The 15,650-nt window shown below is 41.3% G+C and overlaps 1 protein-coding gene across 5 annotated transcripts in view; it reads left to right on the top strand.

Moving 5' to 3' along the window:
* Positions 1-15,650, top strand: part of LOC107194956 (sodium/potassium-transporting ATPase subunit alpha) — a 102,920-nt gene that overhangs the window by 74,154 nt on the left and 13,116 nt on the right. For 2 of the 5 annotated variants that reach the window (XM_015584665.1, XM_015584668.1), the window contains exons 2-7: positions 2,389-2,469; positions 4,606-4,731; positions 4,832-6,557; positions 6,772-7,008; positions 7,864-8,165; positions 9,833-9,927. In XM_015584665.1, the coding sequence (XP_015440151.1) occupies positions 2,389-2,469; positions 4,606-4,731; positions 4,832-6,557; positions 6,772-7,008; positions 7,864-8,165; positions 9,833-9,927 (2,567 nt within the window). The remainder of the gene's footprint in view (positions 1-2,388; positions 2,470-4,605; positions 4,732-4,831; positions 6,558-6,771; positions 7,009-7,863; positions 8,166-9,832; positions 9,928-15,650) is intronic. The other 3 variants (XM_015584669.1, XM_015584670.1, XM_015584666.1) reach the window with 2 other exon arrangements.

Below are 15,650 nucleotides of genomic sequence, written 5' to 3'. Positions count from 1 at the left end.
CTCCGAAATATGGACGGTATCACGAATTTTTTCAAATGAAAGATTCAATGGAACACTCTATATACAGATTTCCTCAGAATTATGGATGGTATCACGAATTTGTTCAAATGAAAGATTCAAATGGAACACCCTGTGTATACAGATTTCCTCCGAATTATTGGACATCTAGTCGCGTGTGAAACCGCGTCAGCCGCGAAATTGAAATCCTTACAAGAAACGGGACCGTTAATATATCGGTCACGCGGCGCATCTCCGAGGGCATGACACACACACACGCACACATGCCGGCTCCATATCCGAAGCAATTTATTTCGACGGAACGAGAACTGTCGTCGACACCGCTCGTTAAAATCGTTGACGAACAGCCGCGGGCCGCGTACCTTTGTGTCTGTATTTCATTCGGATCAATAGAAAACCCACTAGAGCTCATCTATCTATCTCTTTACCTCCCTTTTTGTTTCTTTCCACGATACGTCACGCGGCCCTACGTCCGTTCGTTTGATCCTCGAGCGATTTTTCGGGGCCATTCCACGCGGAACGGGACATTTTTTGGAGTTACATTTCAGATTTTGTTGACAGTTGAATATATTGCAGTCTTTGGTGAGATATAAACGTATCTCCAAGGGTTTTCGAATATTTTGAAAATTGTTGATTTTACAGCTGTTTGAAATATAGTGTCAACGTTGTTCTTTAATATATCATAACTGATCAGAATGAGCTTTGTGGGTGCTTATAGTGGAGACATCAGAGTACCTAACAAAAAATGATTACAGATACAAACTAAACAGATGCTCGGCTTCGTGTAAAAAAAAAAAAAAAAAAAAAACAAATTTACCAGGAGCTGAAAAAATTTCCGCCTTGCCACGAATGCTCCCAAGCTAAAAACAGAAACTGTCCGTCGCACTCATCGAGAAATTACTGTATGTAGGAGGGTCGAGTGTGTCAGCCACGTAATAAATATCGTTCAGGAGATTAATTCAATTAAAAAGGGAGTGCTTTATTGTGGTAAAATGTCTCGAGTTCCGGTAGCAGGCAACGCTTGCAGACAGCAGCCTCGAAGTAATTCGTGGGTGGTGAGGGAGGATCGATGAATCGAGCAAGGTATACGTTTTTTTCCTGGGGACCAATCGAGAGGGCTGCTCACCCTCGTGAATTCGTGACTTGTCATCGGCTCTCCATGGTTCGGGGGACCGCCACCCCTCTGAGTAATGCCCTTGGCTTTTTCATCTGTTCGTTCGTTGTCAGAAGCTCGTTTGTATGCGTCAGAGTACTCCATTCGATCTACCCGCATACGGAGAGGAAGATCATCAAGTCTGTAACAGATTTTCGGAAGATTCGTGCCATTTCTTGTATTCTTCGGCAAGTGTACAGGGTGGACCACGAAACGTGATCAGGTTAGATTATTCTACCGCTAGATGTTCGGTCGAAAACTTTTTCCTAAGACATACCCATTGAGTTTTCATAAGCAATCGAAAAAATGTTTCGATTTTTTGAACCCGCAATACCTATGGCACCTACCTGCATTGAATCCGCCGTCACTTTTTATATTGTAACGTCCGTAATTTTCCGAATTTTTCAATGAAATTTTTTTAGTACAATCGAAAAAAAATTTCGATTTTTTTGAACCCGAAATACCTATGGTACCCCTACCTGTATTGGTCCCGCCGTCGCTTCTTATGCTGTAACTTCCGTAATTTTGCGAATTTTTCAATGTAATTTTTTTTTTAATATTCCTAAGACATATATACCTTTTAGGATTTCATAAAAAATTGCATAAAAATGTCGATTATTTTGAACCCGAAAGATCTATGGTAATCCCATAAAAAGAGGAATCTGATCCAGACGCGATCTATGGTGTGCTCTACGTTCAAGGATACCCGGCGACGATCACGGGATACCGCCGTCGAGAGCGATTTCAACGGGCGATATACGGTACGCCTCCATTGAAATGGCACCGGAAACAGTCGTTATCCAAACGCCGAGCCGAGCGGAGTCGGGTACCCAGCGAGGTCGCTCTTGAAAATTAGGCTTCTGACGGCAATCCGCGGTCTCTTTCACGTGTCCGATTGCACACGCTGCCCACGTGTATTTTCGAGGAAGGTCGCCGCGTCGAAACAGCGTTTCCGCGTTTGAAAATTGCACGAGCCGAGGCAAATGAGGCTGTTTAATAAGTGTGACTTGCGGAATTGTTAAATAATTCGAAATTTCGTTGAGAATTTAACAGAACATCGTCAACACTTAGCCAACCGAACGGGGAGATGTTTCCACTTTAACCCTTGTGTGGGCAACAAAAATATTCACGGTTTATTTTGTACTTTTTTTTTTTTTGTCTCTCTGTTCATTCACATGTCTCATGTTTTTTTTTTTGTCATACATTTTTTTTTACAGCATGGCCGCTCAGACTCATACAGGGTCGCGACGTTACCGAAAATTCGCGACGACAACAAAACAGCGGACGGGATGTTCAAGGTATTCCACGGCGGACCTTCCGGTCCCCGCGGCGACTCCACTTTACGACAAACACTTTTCTTGGGGGCTTGCTTCGTTGGTTTATTATCGATCATTCTCTCTTCGTTTCTGCCTCTAACATTCTACTCGATTTCCAATAGGAAATGGCGATTCTTTGGAATACTTTGGGACTAATTCATATATTTCTCTTGCATAAGCTAGAATAAGTGTGTCAATTACTGTGCTCTCGCATTATTTTGATGTACACTGAATTATATAATCGTTAAAATGAATGCATTAAATTTTTTATATCAAATTTAATTAACAATTGGCATAATTGAACTGAACGTATAAATTATTAACACTTAAAATAGTAATAATCATTATCTACATTCCATTCTATTTATATTCTATGGTGTTACTTTTTCTAAAACATGTTCGCCTCGGAGATCAATCTCTTCTGCAAAATCTTTTGTCGGTGATGGTATTTCGAAACTAAATATTCTTGCAAAAATAACCTGTTTCTTCGAAAATATTCTTTGATTCTAAGAGACCTCTAACCAGCTACTCTTTCTCGCTTTCTTTCTTGGAATTATTTATTTAACCTGGTCAATCGTCATGGCATCCTATCCTTGGGATGGTTCTTCGACCCTTTCGATGTTTATGTCGAGTATATTCGTCACGAGAAGATAACATTTTTTTACTCAATGACGATATTTCATTAGTATACTCATCATTAAAATTTACAAATATGTTTTTGTCTTCAGAACAATTTTAATTTAAATAGCGATTGATAATTATTTTTCTCGCTTGACGAGTATACTCGTCGTTACATAAAAAAATGCAGCTATTCACAGCTAAGAGGTTAATCGTTCATATCTGAACGAGCATACCAACTGATTAACACTTTGGAAATACTTTGCGGCTCTGTCAAACCCTCCGTAGAATATTCTCATCTATTCCCTACGCAATCCTAAATCAGCTTTCTTTCTTCGTTCTGAAAGAGGTCATCTCTGTCTCTTCAACATTAGAAAATCTTCTGTTTGGAGCTTCCGGTAGTAGGCACGCTGTGTGTGAGATCTACTATTCATTATCTGTCATATGAATGCCTTCTAACGGTTCTTTCTTCCTTAACTTCCCTTTAACGACCCAGCCCTATCAGCTTCCCTTTATCTTCCTGAAATGGTCTTTCCTGTCGACTTAACGATTCTCGACGCGTCATTTACTAACTAATTACTAACATGCACACATGGTATATACTCTGTTAGACCTAGCATTAACATCTATCGCTTCTATGATCTGGGTCCTAATAATGGGTCCGCTCGTTTAACCTCTATGGGATCTTTGATTTAGATATTTATATTAGATATTTATAGATATATAATATTTATTATTATATATTTATTATAATAATTTAATAATAATATATTATTATAAAGTTATTGTATAAATATATAATATATAATATAATAAATATTAGATATTTATCTAACTATCTTTGCTCTTCCATTTGTCGCTTACTTGCACGATTGCGACGTGCGTTAATCAGGGGATAATTGTTAGTCCAGTCTCTGGTGCGTGTGTGCACGTTTAACGGGGATCCCCTGGCTTAAGTTGCCCCCGACATTTACGGTGGGAATGAACAGTGTGTGTACTTTAATTAATAACGATCTTTCGTAGGATGATCCATAGGTACTGTGTAATTAAACCACGCTGTTGTTAACACACCTTCTCCACTTGTCCTATCCTATTATCCATCATTTCGATGTTTTTAACGATTATATCGTGCACTATGATCGCTGACCTAGAGTTAATCTAAAGTACACCTGTCACAGTAAATTTCACTTGAAACGGACGGACAAAGAATGTTCGGATGTTACTGAAAGATGTCACCGAATTTTGTAAAATTTCATTCCAAAATCCTCGCTGTTCCTTCGATTCTCTGCAGAATATTCAACGGTCTTTCATTCCTCGTATACAAAAAAAAAAAAACATTTCGAAAGCCTGTACACCTCTAAAGTACTTGAAATCTTCAGAAATAGCACAAAACCTTTCCATTCCTAAAAAGCCTAAAACCTTTCTTCCCTCTGACCCGCTTTTCATTAATTTTGAAAACTACAGCTAACATTGTTTCTCTATTTTATTCTGTTCGAACAGTCGCGGCGGAAGAACCCAAAGCGGAGGGCGGACAATTTAGACGACTTGAAGCAGGAGCTGGACATTGACTTCCACAAAATCACACCCGAGGAACTGTACCAGAGATTTCAGACGCACCCCGAGAACGTAAGCGATGCTCGTCCAGAACTCTTCCATTCGTCACGCGTATTGAATAGCTTCCTTTTCCTTTCCCTTGACTAAAAAAAAAAAATCTTTTGTTCCACAGGGCCTCAGCCATGCGAAAGCAAAGGAGAACCTTGAGAGGGACGGACCGAACGCGTTGACCCCGCCGAAACAGACCCCAGAATGGGTGAAATTCTGCAAGAATCTGTTCGGTGGTTTCGCTCTTCTTTTATGGATCGGCGCGATCCTCTGTTTTATCGCGTACTCGATCCAGGCGACGACCAGCGAGGACCCGAACGACGACAATCTCTATCTCGGTATCGTGTTGGCCGCTGTCGTGATAGTCACCGGTATATTCTCTTATTACCAAGAAAGCAAATCCAGCAAGATCATGGAATCGTTCAAGAACATGGTACCCCAGTTCGCGACCGTGATTCGCGAGGGTGAGAAACTGATGCTCAGGGCGGAGGAGCTTGTGCTCGGTGACGTTGTCGAGGTGAAGTTCGGCGATCGTATACCGGCCGACATACGTATCATCGAGTCCCGGGGCTTCAAAGTAGACAACAGCTCGTTGACTGGGGAATCCGAACCGCAGTCGAGGTCTCCGGAGTTCACGAACGAGAACCCGTTGGAAACGAAAAATCTCGCGTTCTTCTCGACGAACGCAGTGGAGGGTACCGCGAAAGGAGTGGTGATCTGCTGTGGTGATCAGACGGTAATGGGACGGATTGCCGGTTTGGCGTCTGGCCTTGACACCGGAGAGACACCGATCGCTAAGGAGATTCACCACTTCATACATTTGATCACCGGCGTTGCAGTATTTCTCGGGGTCACGTTCTTCGTAATCGCATTCATTCTCGGTTATCATTGGCTGGACGCTGTTATATTCTTGATCGGTATTATCGTGGCTAACGTGCCGGAGGGTTTGCTCGCGACCGTTACCGTGTGCTTGACGTTGACCGCGAAACGTATGGCGTCGAAGAATTGTCTGGTCAAGAATCTGGAGGCTGTCGAAACGCTGGGCTCGACGTCGACTATTTGCTCGGACAAGACCGGTACGTTGACGCAGAATCGTATGACGGTGGCGCACATGTGGTTCGACAATCAGATCATCGAGGCGGACACCACCGAGGATCAGTCTGGTCTGCAGTACGATCGCACCAGTCCGGGATTCAAAGCGTTGGCGAAGATCGCTACACTGTGCAATCGTGCGGAGTTCAAGTCTGGCCAGGAGGATCTACCGATCCTAAAGAAAGAGGTGAACGGCGACGCGTCCGAAGCTGCGTTGCTGAAGTGTATGGAACTGGCTCTTGGGGATGTGATGGGCATCAGACGAAGGAACAAGAAGGTCTGCGAGATACCGTTCAACTCTACGAACAAGTACCAGGTCTCGATCCACGAGTCCGATAATTCGGAGGATCCTAGACATTTGCTGGTGATGAAGGGCGCGCCAGAGAGGATCTTGGATCGTTGCGCGACTATCTTTATCGGCGGCAAGGAAAAGGTGCTCGACGAAGAGATGAAAGAGGCGTTCAATAATGCTTACGTAGAGCTGGGTGGTTTGGGCGAACGTGTGCTCGGCTTCTGTGACTTCATACTGCCATCCGACAAGTTTCCGATCGGCTTCAAGTTCAACTGCGACGACCCCAATTTCCCCGTGGACGGGCTACGTTTCGTCGGGCTGATGTCTATGATCGACCCGCCCAGAGCTGCGGTGCCGGACGCGGTCGCCAAGTGTCGTTCAGCCGGTATCAAGGTCATCATGGTAACCGGTGACCATCCGATCACTGCCAAAGCCATTGCCAAATCTGTCGGCATCATTTCCGAAGGTTAATGTTCCATTTGTACTATTATAACCTTTCTTTTTGGCGGTCGCGTAAAGTCGACGGGCACGAATATTGTATCCTCGTGAAAAAATTAGGGTTATTCCTAGCGAAGTGGTCCAATGTCGTTGCTCGATCATTTTTTTTTTTTTGTAAAAAACGTGTTAACTAAGGATTCTAAACTAATTAAGGCTTACGGTGTAACGATGCTTGCCATCAGGTAACGAGACCGTGGAGGACATTGCTCAACGGCTCAACATCCCCGTGGCCGAGGTGAATCCACGCGAGGCCAAGGCCGCCGTAATCCACGGAACCGACCTCAGGGAACTGAACTCCGACCAACTGGACGAGATTCTTAGGTACCACACCGAAATTGTGTTCGCCCGTACCTCGCCCCAGCAGAAGCTCATCATCGTCGAGGGCTGCCAGCGAATGGGCGCTATCGTCGCTGTAACTGGTACGTTGTTGCTTTAATACTCGGAAATTGAAATGCCAAATTCCATCTCGATTCTTATTTTATCCCTTTTTTTGGTGGGTGGGGAAGGGTAAATATTTATAATAAAGAAGCCACCCCCGATTTCGATGATTTTTCAGTATGTTGTTTAGGATCGTCACTCTGAGTAGTATTGTGAAGGTTTGGATTAGGTCTGGGTTAGGTAAAAAAGTTATTATCGAAAGAACTTTAGGTGGATAATTGTTTTCCAAATAGAATCAGTCTCGAGTACACCACTTCAAAAAGTAACTCGACTATTTTTGGAGAGTTATTGTCAGATGTTACATATTTTTTCATTCGGAGTTGGTTAGGGACAGTTAGAAAAAGGTGACCTTGGCAACATATGTCAAGGTCAACGTCAGCGGTCGTTTTACTTATCAGTACTACTAAAGTACGACATTAAACTTTTTTTGATAACATTCTTACACACTGCGACCCTCAACTAAGACCTTCACAATACTTATGCAGGACGATGACTTGGACAACATATTAAAAAATCATCGAAATCAGAGGTAGCTCCCCTATTTTATATAACTACCAAAAATATTTTCTTTAACGAAACTTTACTCTCTTTCAAATAATATGTCAATTCAATCTTAGAACAACGACTATTTAAAAATAGTATTTATTCGAAAGAATTTCTCTCCGAATTTTACCCAGTTCTAATTACATTTGGCTAATGTGATCGTTTAGAGTGCAATGGATGGACCTCAAAGCTGTAACACTTTGATGTCCTGATCGTCGTTACCCATTTTTTTTTATCCTAACGTTGGATATTCTCGATGTACCGCAATAACAACAGTACAAATAATGATTCAGGTGACGGTGTGAACGACTCCCCAGCGCTGAAAAAGGCCGACATCGGCGTAGCCATGGGTATCGCCGGTTCGGACGTCTCCAAGCAAGCCGCGGACATGATTCTGCTCGACGACAATTTCGCCTCGATCGTGACAGGCGTCGAGGAGGGCCGTCTGATCTTCGACAACCTGAAAAAATCCATCGCGTACACCCTGACCTCGAACATCCCCGAAATCTCACCCTTCCTGGCGTTCATCCTTTGTGACATCCCTCTGCCCCTCGGCACCGTCACTATTCTCTGCATCGATCTGGGAACGGACATGGTGAGTGTTACAACCGTATTTTCTCCACAATTTTCGATCGTTTTCAGATGAAAACAATCGATAAAAAAAAAAACAAAAAAAAAAAAAAAAAAAGAAAAAACATTAACGGGGAATATCCATTAAAAGGGGAGGAGCTCAACGACTCTTCGATCCGGGGTTCTACATCCTTTGGATCCCTCTCTCGAAGAATCGTTTAGATCCCCCTTATCCCCGAACTGTAATATTTTCATATCTTTCAGCTGAGAATGTTCTCCTTTTTTGTTGTACCACTATTTCCGTAGACGGAACACGTATAATGGTCATCGTTGTTTTTTTGTTTTTGTTTTTTTTTTGGTATTTCATGTGTGAAATGAATTGATCACCAGGTGCCGGCTATATCGTTGGCGTACGAGCACGCCGAGTCGGACATTATGAAGCGAAAGCCTCGAGATCCGATGTTCGACAACCTCGTCAACGAAAGGTTCTTTTTAATGGAAAGATCCTCCGCCACGATTATCGCTTGTTGTTGTACACTATTTTCCCCTACGAGCCCTTTAGGTCACCTGTTTTGTATCTAGGACGTGCTAGAGCTCCGGTAATCGCAGTAGGCCAGATCGACGCGTAGGAGCGTAACCAAGTAGACGGCCTCTAGAATCTAAAGGTCTAACCTTTTCTTTCTGATTTTCGTTCCTAGGTGGCGTTACAGAGGGGGAAACCAAGCTGCAGAGGAATCGTTGATCTTTTTTTTCTTTAGCTTGTATAATATTAATATGCGAGGATCTTGATTCATCTCGACATGGCCCCGTTTGTAATTCTAATTGACAAGAGTTTATGAAACTTACACAGGTGGTCCCACCTAACTTGAGCATTTTTAATATTTTACTTGTTGTTAAAGATAGAAAGAAAATGCTAGAGAAAAATATTATTTGGTTAGAGGGATAAATATTGTGATAAGCAGAAAAGTTTTCTCAAGGTCGTGAACCTTGATCGGTTTCCGAAATTTTTCAGTATTCAGCCCATTCAATCAAAGAATATTTTTCTCGCACATGTTTTCCTACTATCACAAAACAAGTGCAAAATTTAAGGTGCTCGCATTAGGTGAAACACCCTGTATACCGTAGATCTCCGATGAAACAAGATTCTTGCGCACAAGAATACGAATCGACCGGTTCTTTCAGCCGATTTCCACTGGAGATCGTCGGGAGTGTATCGAATACGAGAGAAAGATTGCAAAAAAAAAAAAGAAAAAACGTACACTCGCGTTAAATCGTCGCGTGGCGATTCATCCCCCAGGGATCCTACAACCCCCACTCCTTACCCCCTTACATTCATCGTTTCGATCGATTTGGTTTTCTCGGTTGATTTTTTTCTTTTTTTTTTCTTTGGCTTACCCTCCTACGTGCTCACCGTACGACACACCCGCAAGAATGCTGATTGTCGAAGAAAATTAATCACCGAAAATCGTTCTGTCTTCTTTCTTTCCTTTCTTTTTTCTTTTTTTTTTTTTTTTTTTTTTTTTTTTTTTGTTCACTTGTAAGGATTTTCGTTTCCCGACACACGATCAGCATCCTTGCGTCCCATCCGTTCCGACCCCAGCCCCCAAAAACGTTTCACCGAACAAAATTACTCTCATCTGATTTTAACCTGTTGGCGCTGTTACTGAGCTTCTGTTGATAATGTGACGTCAGGTGCCAGCCATCTCACTTGCCTACGAGGAGGCAGAGAGCGATATTATGAAGCGACATCCACGAAACCCGTTCACTGACAAGCTAGTTAACGAAAGGTAACACATCATACGAAACATAAAAACCGAGCCTTGAACAAACCACACGAGACTATATATATATATACATATATATTATATACACATATCTCTCTACCTTACGCTCTGAAAGAGTAATCGGTGACATGGTCCATCTGGTCCTTCAAACTGGCCGAAACGATCCCCCCACACCCATCCCAATTTTACAAAAATTACAAAATTACAAAATCCACATTTACAAACAAATGTCAGAGCACACAATTCCGTTGTTGTATATTAAACACTATTCTTGTACGTGTGTAAAGGTTAATTGTTGAATAAGTCTATATAATTCGAAATACAGACTCTTCTCGATTATTGTCCCGAACTCGGGTCCGCGCCGGGACAATAATCACATAAGGAGGAATGCTTCAGACCCTCGTAAATTCTTTTTTTGTCCAAAGCCCGAGCCTCGGCAACAAAGTATACTTTTAACAGGTTCCACCCTGTCCCCAGTGGTGGGGATAACGCCTGGACAATAATCGTGTAGGACAAGCCAGACGATAATCGAAAGGAGTCTGTAATCGATGATCCTATAGGGTAGATTTAATCGTGCCAAAACGAAGATCAATGGGAGGGGGGGAATTAAATTTAGGATTATCCAGATTCAAGGACCAGGTCACATAAGTCGTGTTCGTTGTCTCCTTTACCTGTCTATTGGTCGTGTTACACTTCTTTACTCTTTACTCCTGTGGTTATTGTAGTAGCTAGTTCGTTCTATCTCGTATGACGAATATATTATACATATATGTATATATATATGTATATATATACTCGTTTTCGACTATCGAGATTACACACGAAGATTCCGTGCGCGACACACACATTGTCACCACTTTTTTCCAATATTCCTACATATACAGTTGCCCTCGAACCACCATTGTGCACGGTTTGGGCGACAAAAAACGGTGAATTTTTCACGTTTGATGTGCAAATTAATCCCTTGGCCTGGAATTTTGTCGGGTTCTAACGATATGTTTCTTTGTTTCTGTTCGTTGTGGACGGTGGTGTCCACGTGTTTGTCGTTTTTTACTGTATGATAAGTATTGTAATCTAATCTCGAATGGGAACGACTAACAGAGTTTCATCGTTGCGTCAGTTTTCTTGAAACAACGTCTTCGAAAAGAAACGCTATAGCTTCTTCACTTTGTACAGTTCTCTCTCTTCTTCGTTTTTCTTTTTCTTGTTTTTCTTTTTTACTTGTGTGTTCCTTTGTTCTTTTTCTTGCTTGACAAGCGAGTTTGTTGAACGCTAAAACGGCTGTGGGTTTAATTTGTCCCGAATGCTCTTGATCGAAGGACATACGCCATTGGGGGATCGATGTTAATCTTGGAAGGAATGGTAATATGGTGCACGGTACAACACACTTCCTCGGGGCATTTTGGTGACTGGATTTATACACACATACACACACACACACACACAAACAAACACTGCAGCTTTGTTATCTGACTTTAAAAATGTTTCTGTATCTCTCTCTCTCTCTCTGACCGAGAGCCCGATCGACAGTCGGTGTAAAAGCTCGATTGTGTCTTGATCAGCGAACGCGTTTGCTCGTCCACGGCCATCTTTTCGGTGTGAACAATTATATATTTAATTATGTTGAACACTAAACGAAGTTCCTCGATCGAGGATGTGTTGGAAACGAAACTTTAATAAAAGTGAACATTGTGGTACAGAGAGTATTGCATTGATTATAGCTACTCCTTAACTTGGAAAATTTAATTTAATTTCATTTAATTCTTACGGGCGAAAACACTTTTTTTACAATACACGATTAAATCGTTCCGGCACAAATCAAGATCTCAATAATGTTTTATTTCTATTTATGCATTATTGCTAATGTCGCAAGGACTCTAGTACAGAATTTAACAGCGGATGTTTATTGTAAATATAAATATTTTTCTAGGAAAATTTATGGAAATTGGAAATGAAAATTCTTCACACTGTTAACTTTGTTCTTATCAGAATCCCAAGTAAATGAAAAGCTCATTGAGCTTTATTCAGCAGTGTTGTTATACCGAGTTTCAGACAATTGTAAATATTATAAATGCATAAAATCGACAGTCTAGTGATCAGAGTAATTATCTTGAGAAAATTCAAAAACTTACACTGAAGTGTTCATAAGAATCATCCAATTTTTGCTTCCGTACAGTAATTATTTTTCTCCAATTTTCGGAGACTGTTAAGATACGAATTGATCGCAGGACGAGCAATCGGACAATACTCTCTACTCACTCTACTCTCTCTCTCTCTATCTCCCTTTCTCACGAAGGTTTTTTCATTTCCTCTAAAAAAAAAAATAAAAACGAATTGCCAGTCAAGCGATTGCTTCCATGACGATGATCCTCGCTTCTAATTAGTGTTATTTCCTTAACGCCAAAGGTAAGCCGATCTTTCTTTCTCTCAAGTCTCTATATCTTTCTGTCTCTCTTTCTTACTGTCTCTGCCTATTTCGAACTAATCACCTACCTCTTTCGATTTCTATTCTTTATCTCCACCCTTCGAACCCCACTTTTGACATGCCCCCTCCGCCCCTTTCTCAAATCTGAAAGTCTAGATATTATTCCCGGCCTGTCGATGCGACGTCGATCGACGCAGGACAAGGAAGTTGAGTATCTCAGCGATTTTTAATACGTATTCTCCTACGGCTGTCGCCAGCTGGGCGCAGCTATCTTGTTATATTTTTTATTCACCGCACTCTGCGAGCCTCTTTCGCCCCCCACCCCTCTCCACAATGTTCCAATGCTGATGGCATATCCAGTAAGCTTCAAACGATATATTATATCGACACATTTTTTACACACATTTCATGACTATTTCCTCCGTCCCCTCCGAACACACATCTCTGTCCATTAAAGAACTGCTTGGATACATACACTTCGTTGAAGATCGATAGTGGACACGCCATTTTGTTGGAGTAATCGTCTCCGCCGTGTGGCGCCATCTTGTCACGCTCGCTCAAATGTCACCCTGAAAATTTCTATTCTCGCGTTCTCTCGACATATACATATTGATCATTTTGCTGCAACGATGACGTACTCGAACTTTCCAACTTTTTTTTTTTAGTAATTAATAGTAATACACAGGGTGTTCCGCTTAAAACAGGGCACCTAAATATCTTCTCTATCTATGATCTAGAAACATAAACAATTTTTTATAAGTGTCATGTTTTAATGGTTTTTTCAAGGTCGTCCATGTTTTTTTTCACATAAATGCACATTATTTTTCCTGTTGTATGTTATAGCCAACATTATTATGCATTTATCCATGTATAATAGTATGACCTTGAAATGACTTTGAACTCTAAAAATGTTTCATTTACTTATGAAAAGATTACTCTTAAAATTTTATTCTGAAAAAAATTGTCAGGTCAGTCACAGCATCGGTCCCACACCATTCGCCATTCGTGGGTCAATGTAACATTTGTATAAAATTATACCAATCGAAACATTCAAAATTCGTTTTCCCTAAAACCGTGATTTTTCAATTATATCGTTACTGCAGCAAATGACCGATGTATGTATGTACTTTCAGCTTCATCTTCATTTCCGTCTTTCACCCCATTTTTTCTCTGATTGCTCCACAGTGACTTGGCCATCGCCATATTCAAGGCCAAGTCCTTCACACGGGCGATCTTCTCACACGATCTTTCGTTCCTCTTCCAGTCCACCTTAAAGCGTTCCTTTTATCTGGCTCTCCTGCATCCAGGGAACGCGACTCAAATAATCTCGACAATCATAGTCGTCTATTTTTTGTTGCTTCTTTTTCGTTTCCTTTTCAGCCCCACACCCATTCCCCGTGAAACATGTGGAGTAGTGATATCCGTGTGGACAGTTCTGGTACACCCACGAGCAAACTCAGCTTCCACTAGGAGAAAATGTGAGGTAGGCAAAGGGCTTCCTACCATTTAGTTTTGAGAGTTATTGAAATTTATACCAAATTACTATTCGGTTTAACATTTATTTCCGTACTTGAAATAAATTTAGTAAGGAGACTTTTCTCCTACGCCACTTCTTCCCCTAGCGGAAGCCGAGTTTGCACGTCGGTGTACAAAAGGGCGAACACGCAACTGGTATGTGTGCAGGAGAGCACCAGAGACGAATCGCTCGAAACGATGCTGAACCATGGACATAGAAATAAATTATTATTATTATTCCTATATCCATGTGCTGAACCAACGATCGCAGCGTCGATCATTCGGAAAAGATTTGGGGCACAGCGTCGTTCCGACTGTTCCTCGACACCTTCGAGTTGTCACCGTCTTCTTGGGCCCTGAATCACACAAGCTTAGTTTATGTGGTGGTAGACCGTGAGTTCCGTCGTAGACGCGACCGTAGAATCAGCCTTAACGCGCGCGACGATTAAATAATGTTGTTTGTTATCAAATTAATTATTGTTATTTATTATTCCCGGAGACAGTAGCGTGTAGATACATTGTGAAACGCGTTAAAGTGAACGTTGAATCTGTTTGGAGGTTATGTACCAATTATGGTTGAATCGGAGATGGATGAACCGGATGAGAAATCGATAACGAAAGTGTGATTTAATAATTTTGTTACGTTAACAGATTTAAAGAAGGAGAATTTCATCCATGTCTGATTCACGGTTTCCGTTTTGATAGCACGATTTGATCGGTAGATCGAAAGTGGAGGAATAATATATAAGGTCGTTTCGTCGACGGAACTCGCCTCTATAGTCGAGTCGCGATTCTGTCTGTATTATATATATATACATATACTGTGTACATAGATCGATAGTCGTGTATTTATATATATATATATATATCTATTGGTAACTGTATTGATTATTACTGCTATCATTAGTGTCATCATTGTCATCGGTATTTATCATTATCTATTCGAATATTTATCCGTACCATCGGTAACGATCCTTAACATCCACTCTCCTCTGTAAGGTATCTATCATAAAAATCGCCTTCTCCCCCGCCACAAGAGGTTGTCTTTACAATCCCACATTCTTTGTTCACTGTCACAGACAGGGTGTCCCAAAATAAGTGTAAATCCTTGAACAGGATGATTCCTGGGGTGATTTGAAACAATGACTTCAGGAATCACACCTTTCAAGAACTTACAAGTATTTTGGGACACCCTGTATATACCACCGAGTCACACTTTTATTAAACGTGTTGTGCGATTTCATTACCACCCGATTTCCTTTGAATTTTACCGTATTGTTACCACCGCGTCACGAATCACAAGCCAGCATTTCTATTTATTACAATACCACCTGGTCATTTTTACTACTACCTTCTTCCTTTTTTTTTTCATCATCATTATTATTGTTCTACCGTCACAGCTGCCGCTGCTATACATCTGTATTTTTACTATATTACTATTTACTTACTTACTTACTATTTACTTACTATTTTACTTACTTACTTACCTTTTTTTTTTTTCTTTCTTCATTTCACTTGATCCGCCACGACGTGTTCACCGCAAAAGAAATAAGATAGAATATATGTCGGAAACTTTAGCGAACGTGGAACGATAGCGAAAAGGGGAAAACACCCCCGTGTGTGTGTGTGGCGTAGCCCCGTGCTAGAGAAAGAGCGAAACATTTATCATAAATGGCACAATTTTCTACGATTTTTTACTTTTTTAGGCGTGATGATTCTTCCCTCTTCTTCTTTGCAGTTTTTGTACGATACTTTACAGTCCTCTCACGATTTTTTATAACTGTAA

The sequence above is a fragment of the Dufourea novaeangliae genome, unplaced genomic scaffold, assembly GCF_001272555.1.
Source record: "Dufourea novaeangliae isolate 0120121106 unplaced genomic scaffold, ASM127255v1 scaffold8, whole genome shotgun sequence".
NCBI lineage: Eukaryota > Metazoa > Arthropoda > Insecta > Hymenoptera > Halictidae > Dufourea > Dufourea novaeangliae.
This window is presented reverse-complemented; position numbering and strand designations above follow the sequence as displayed.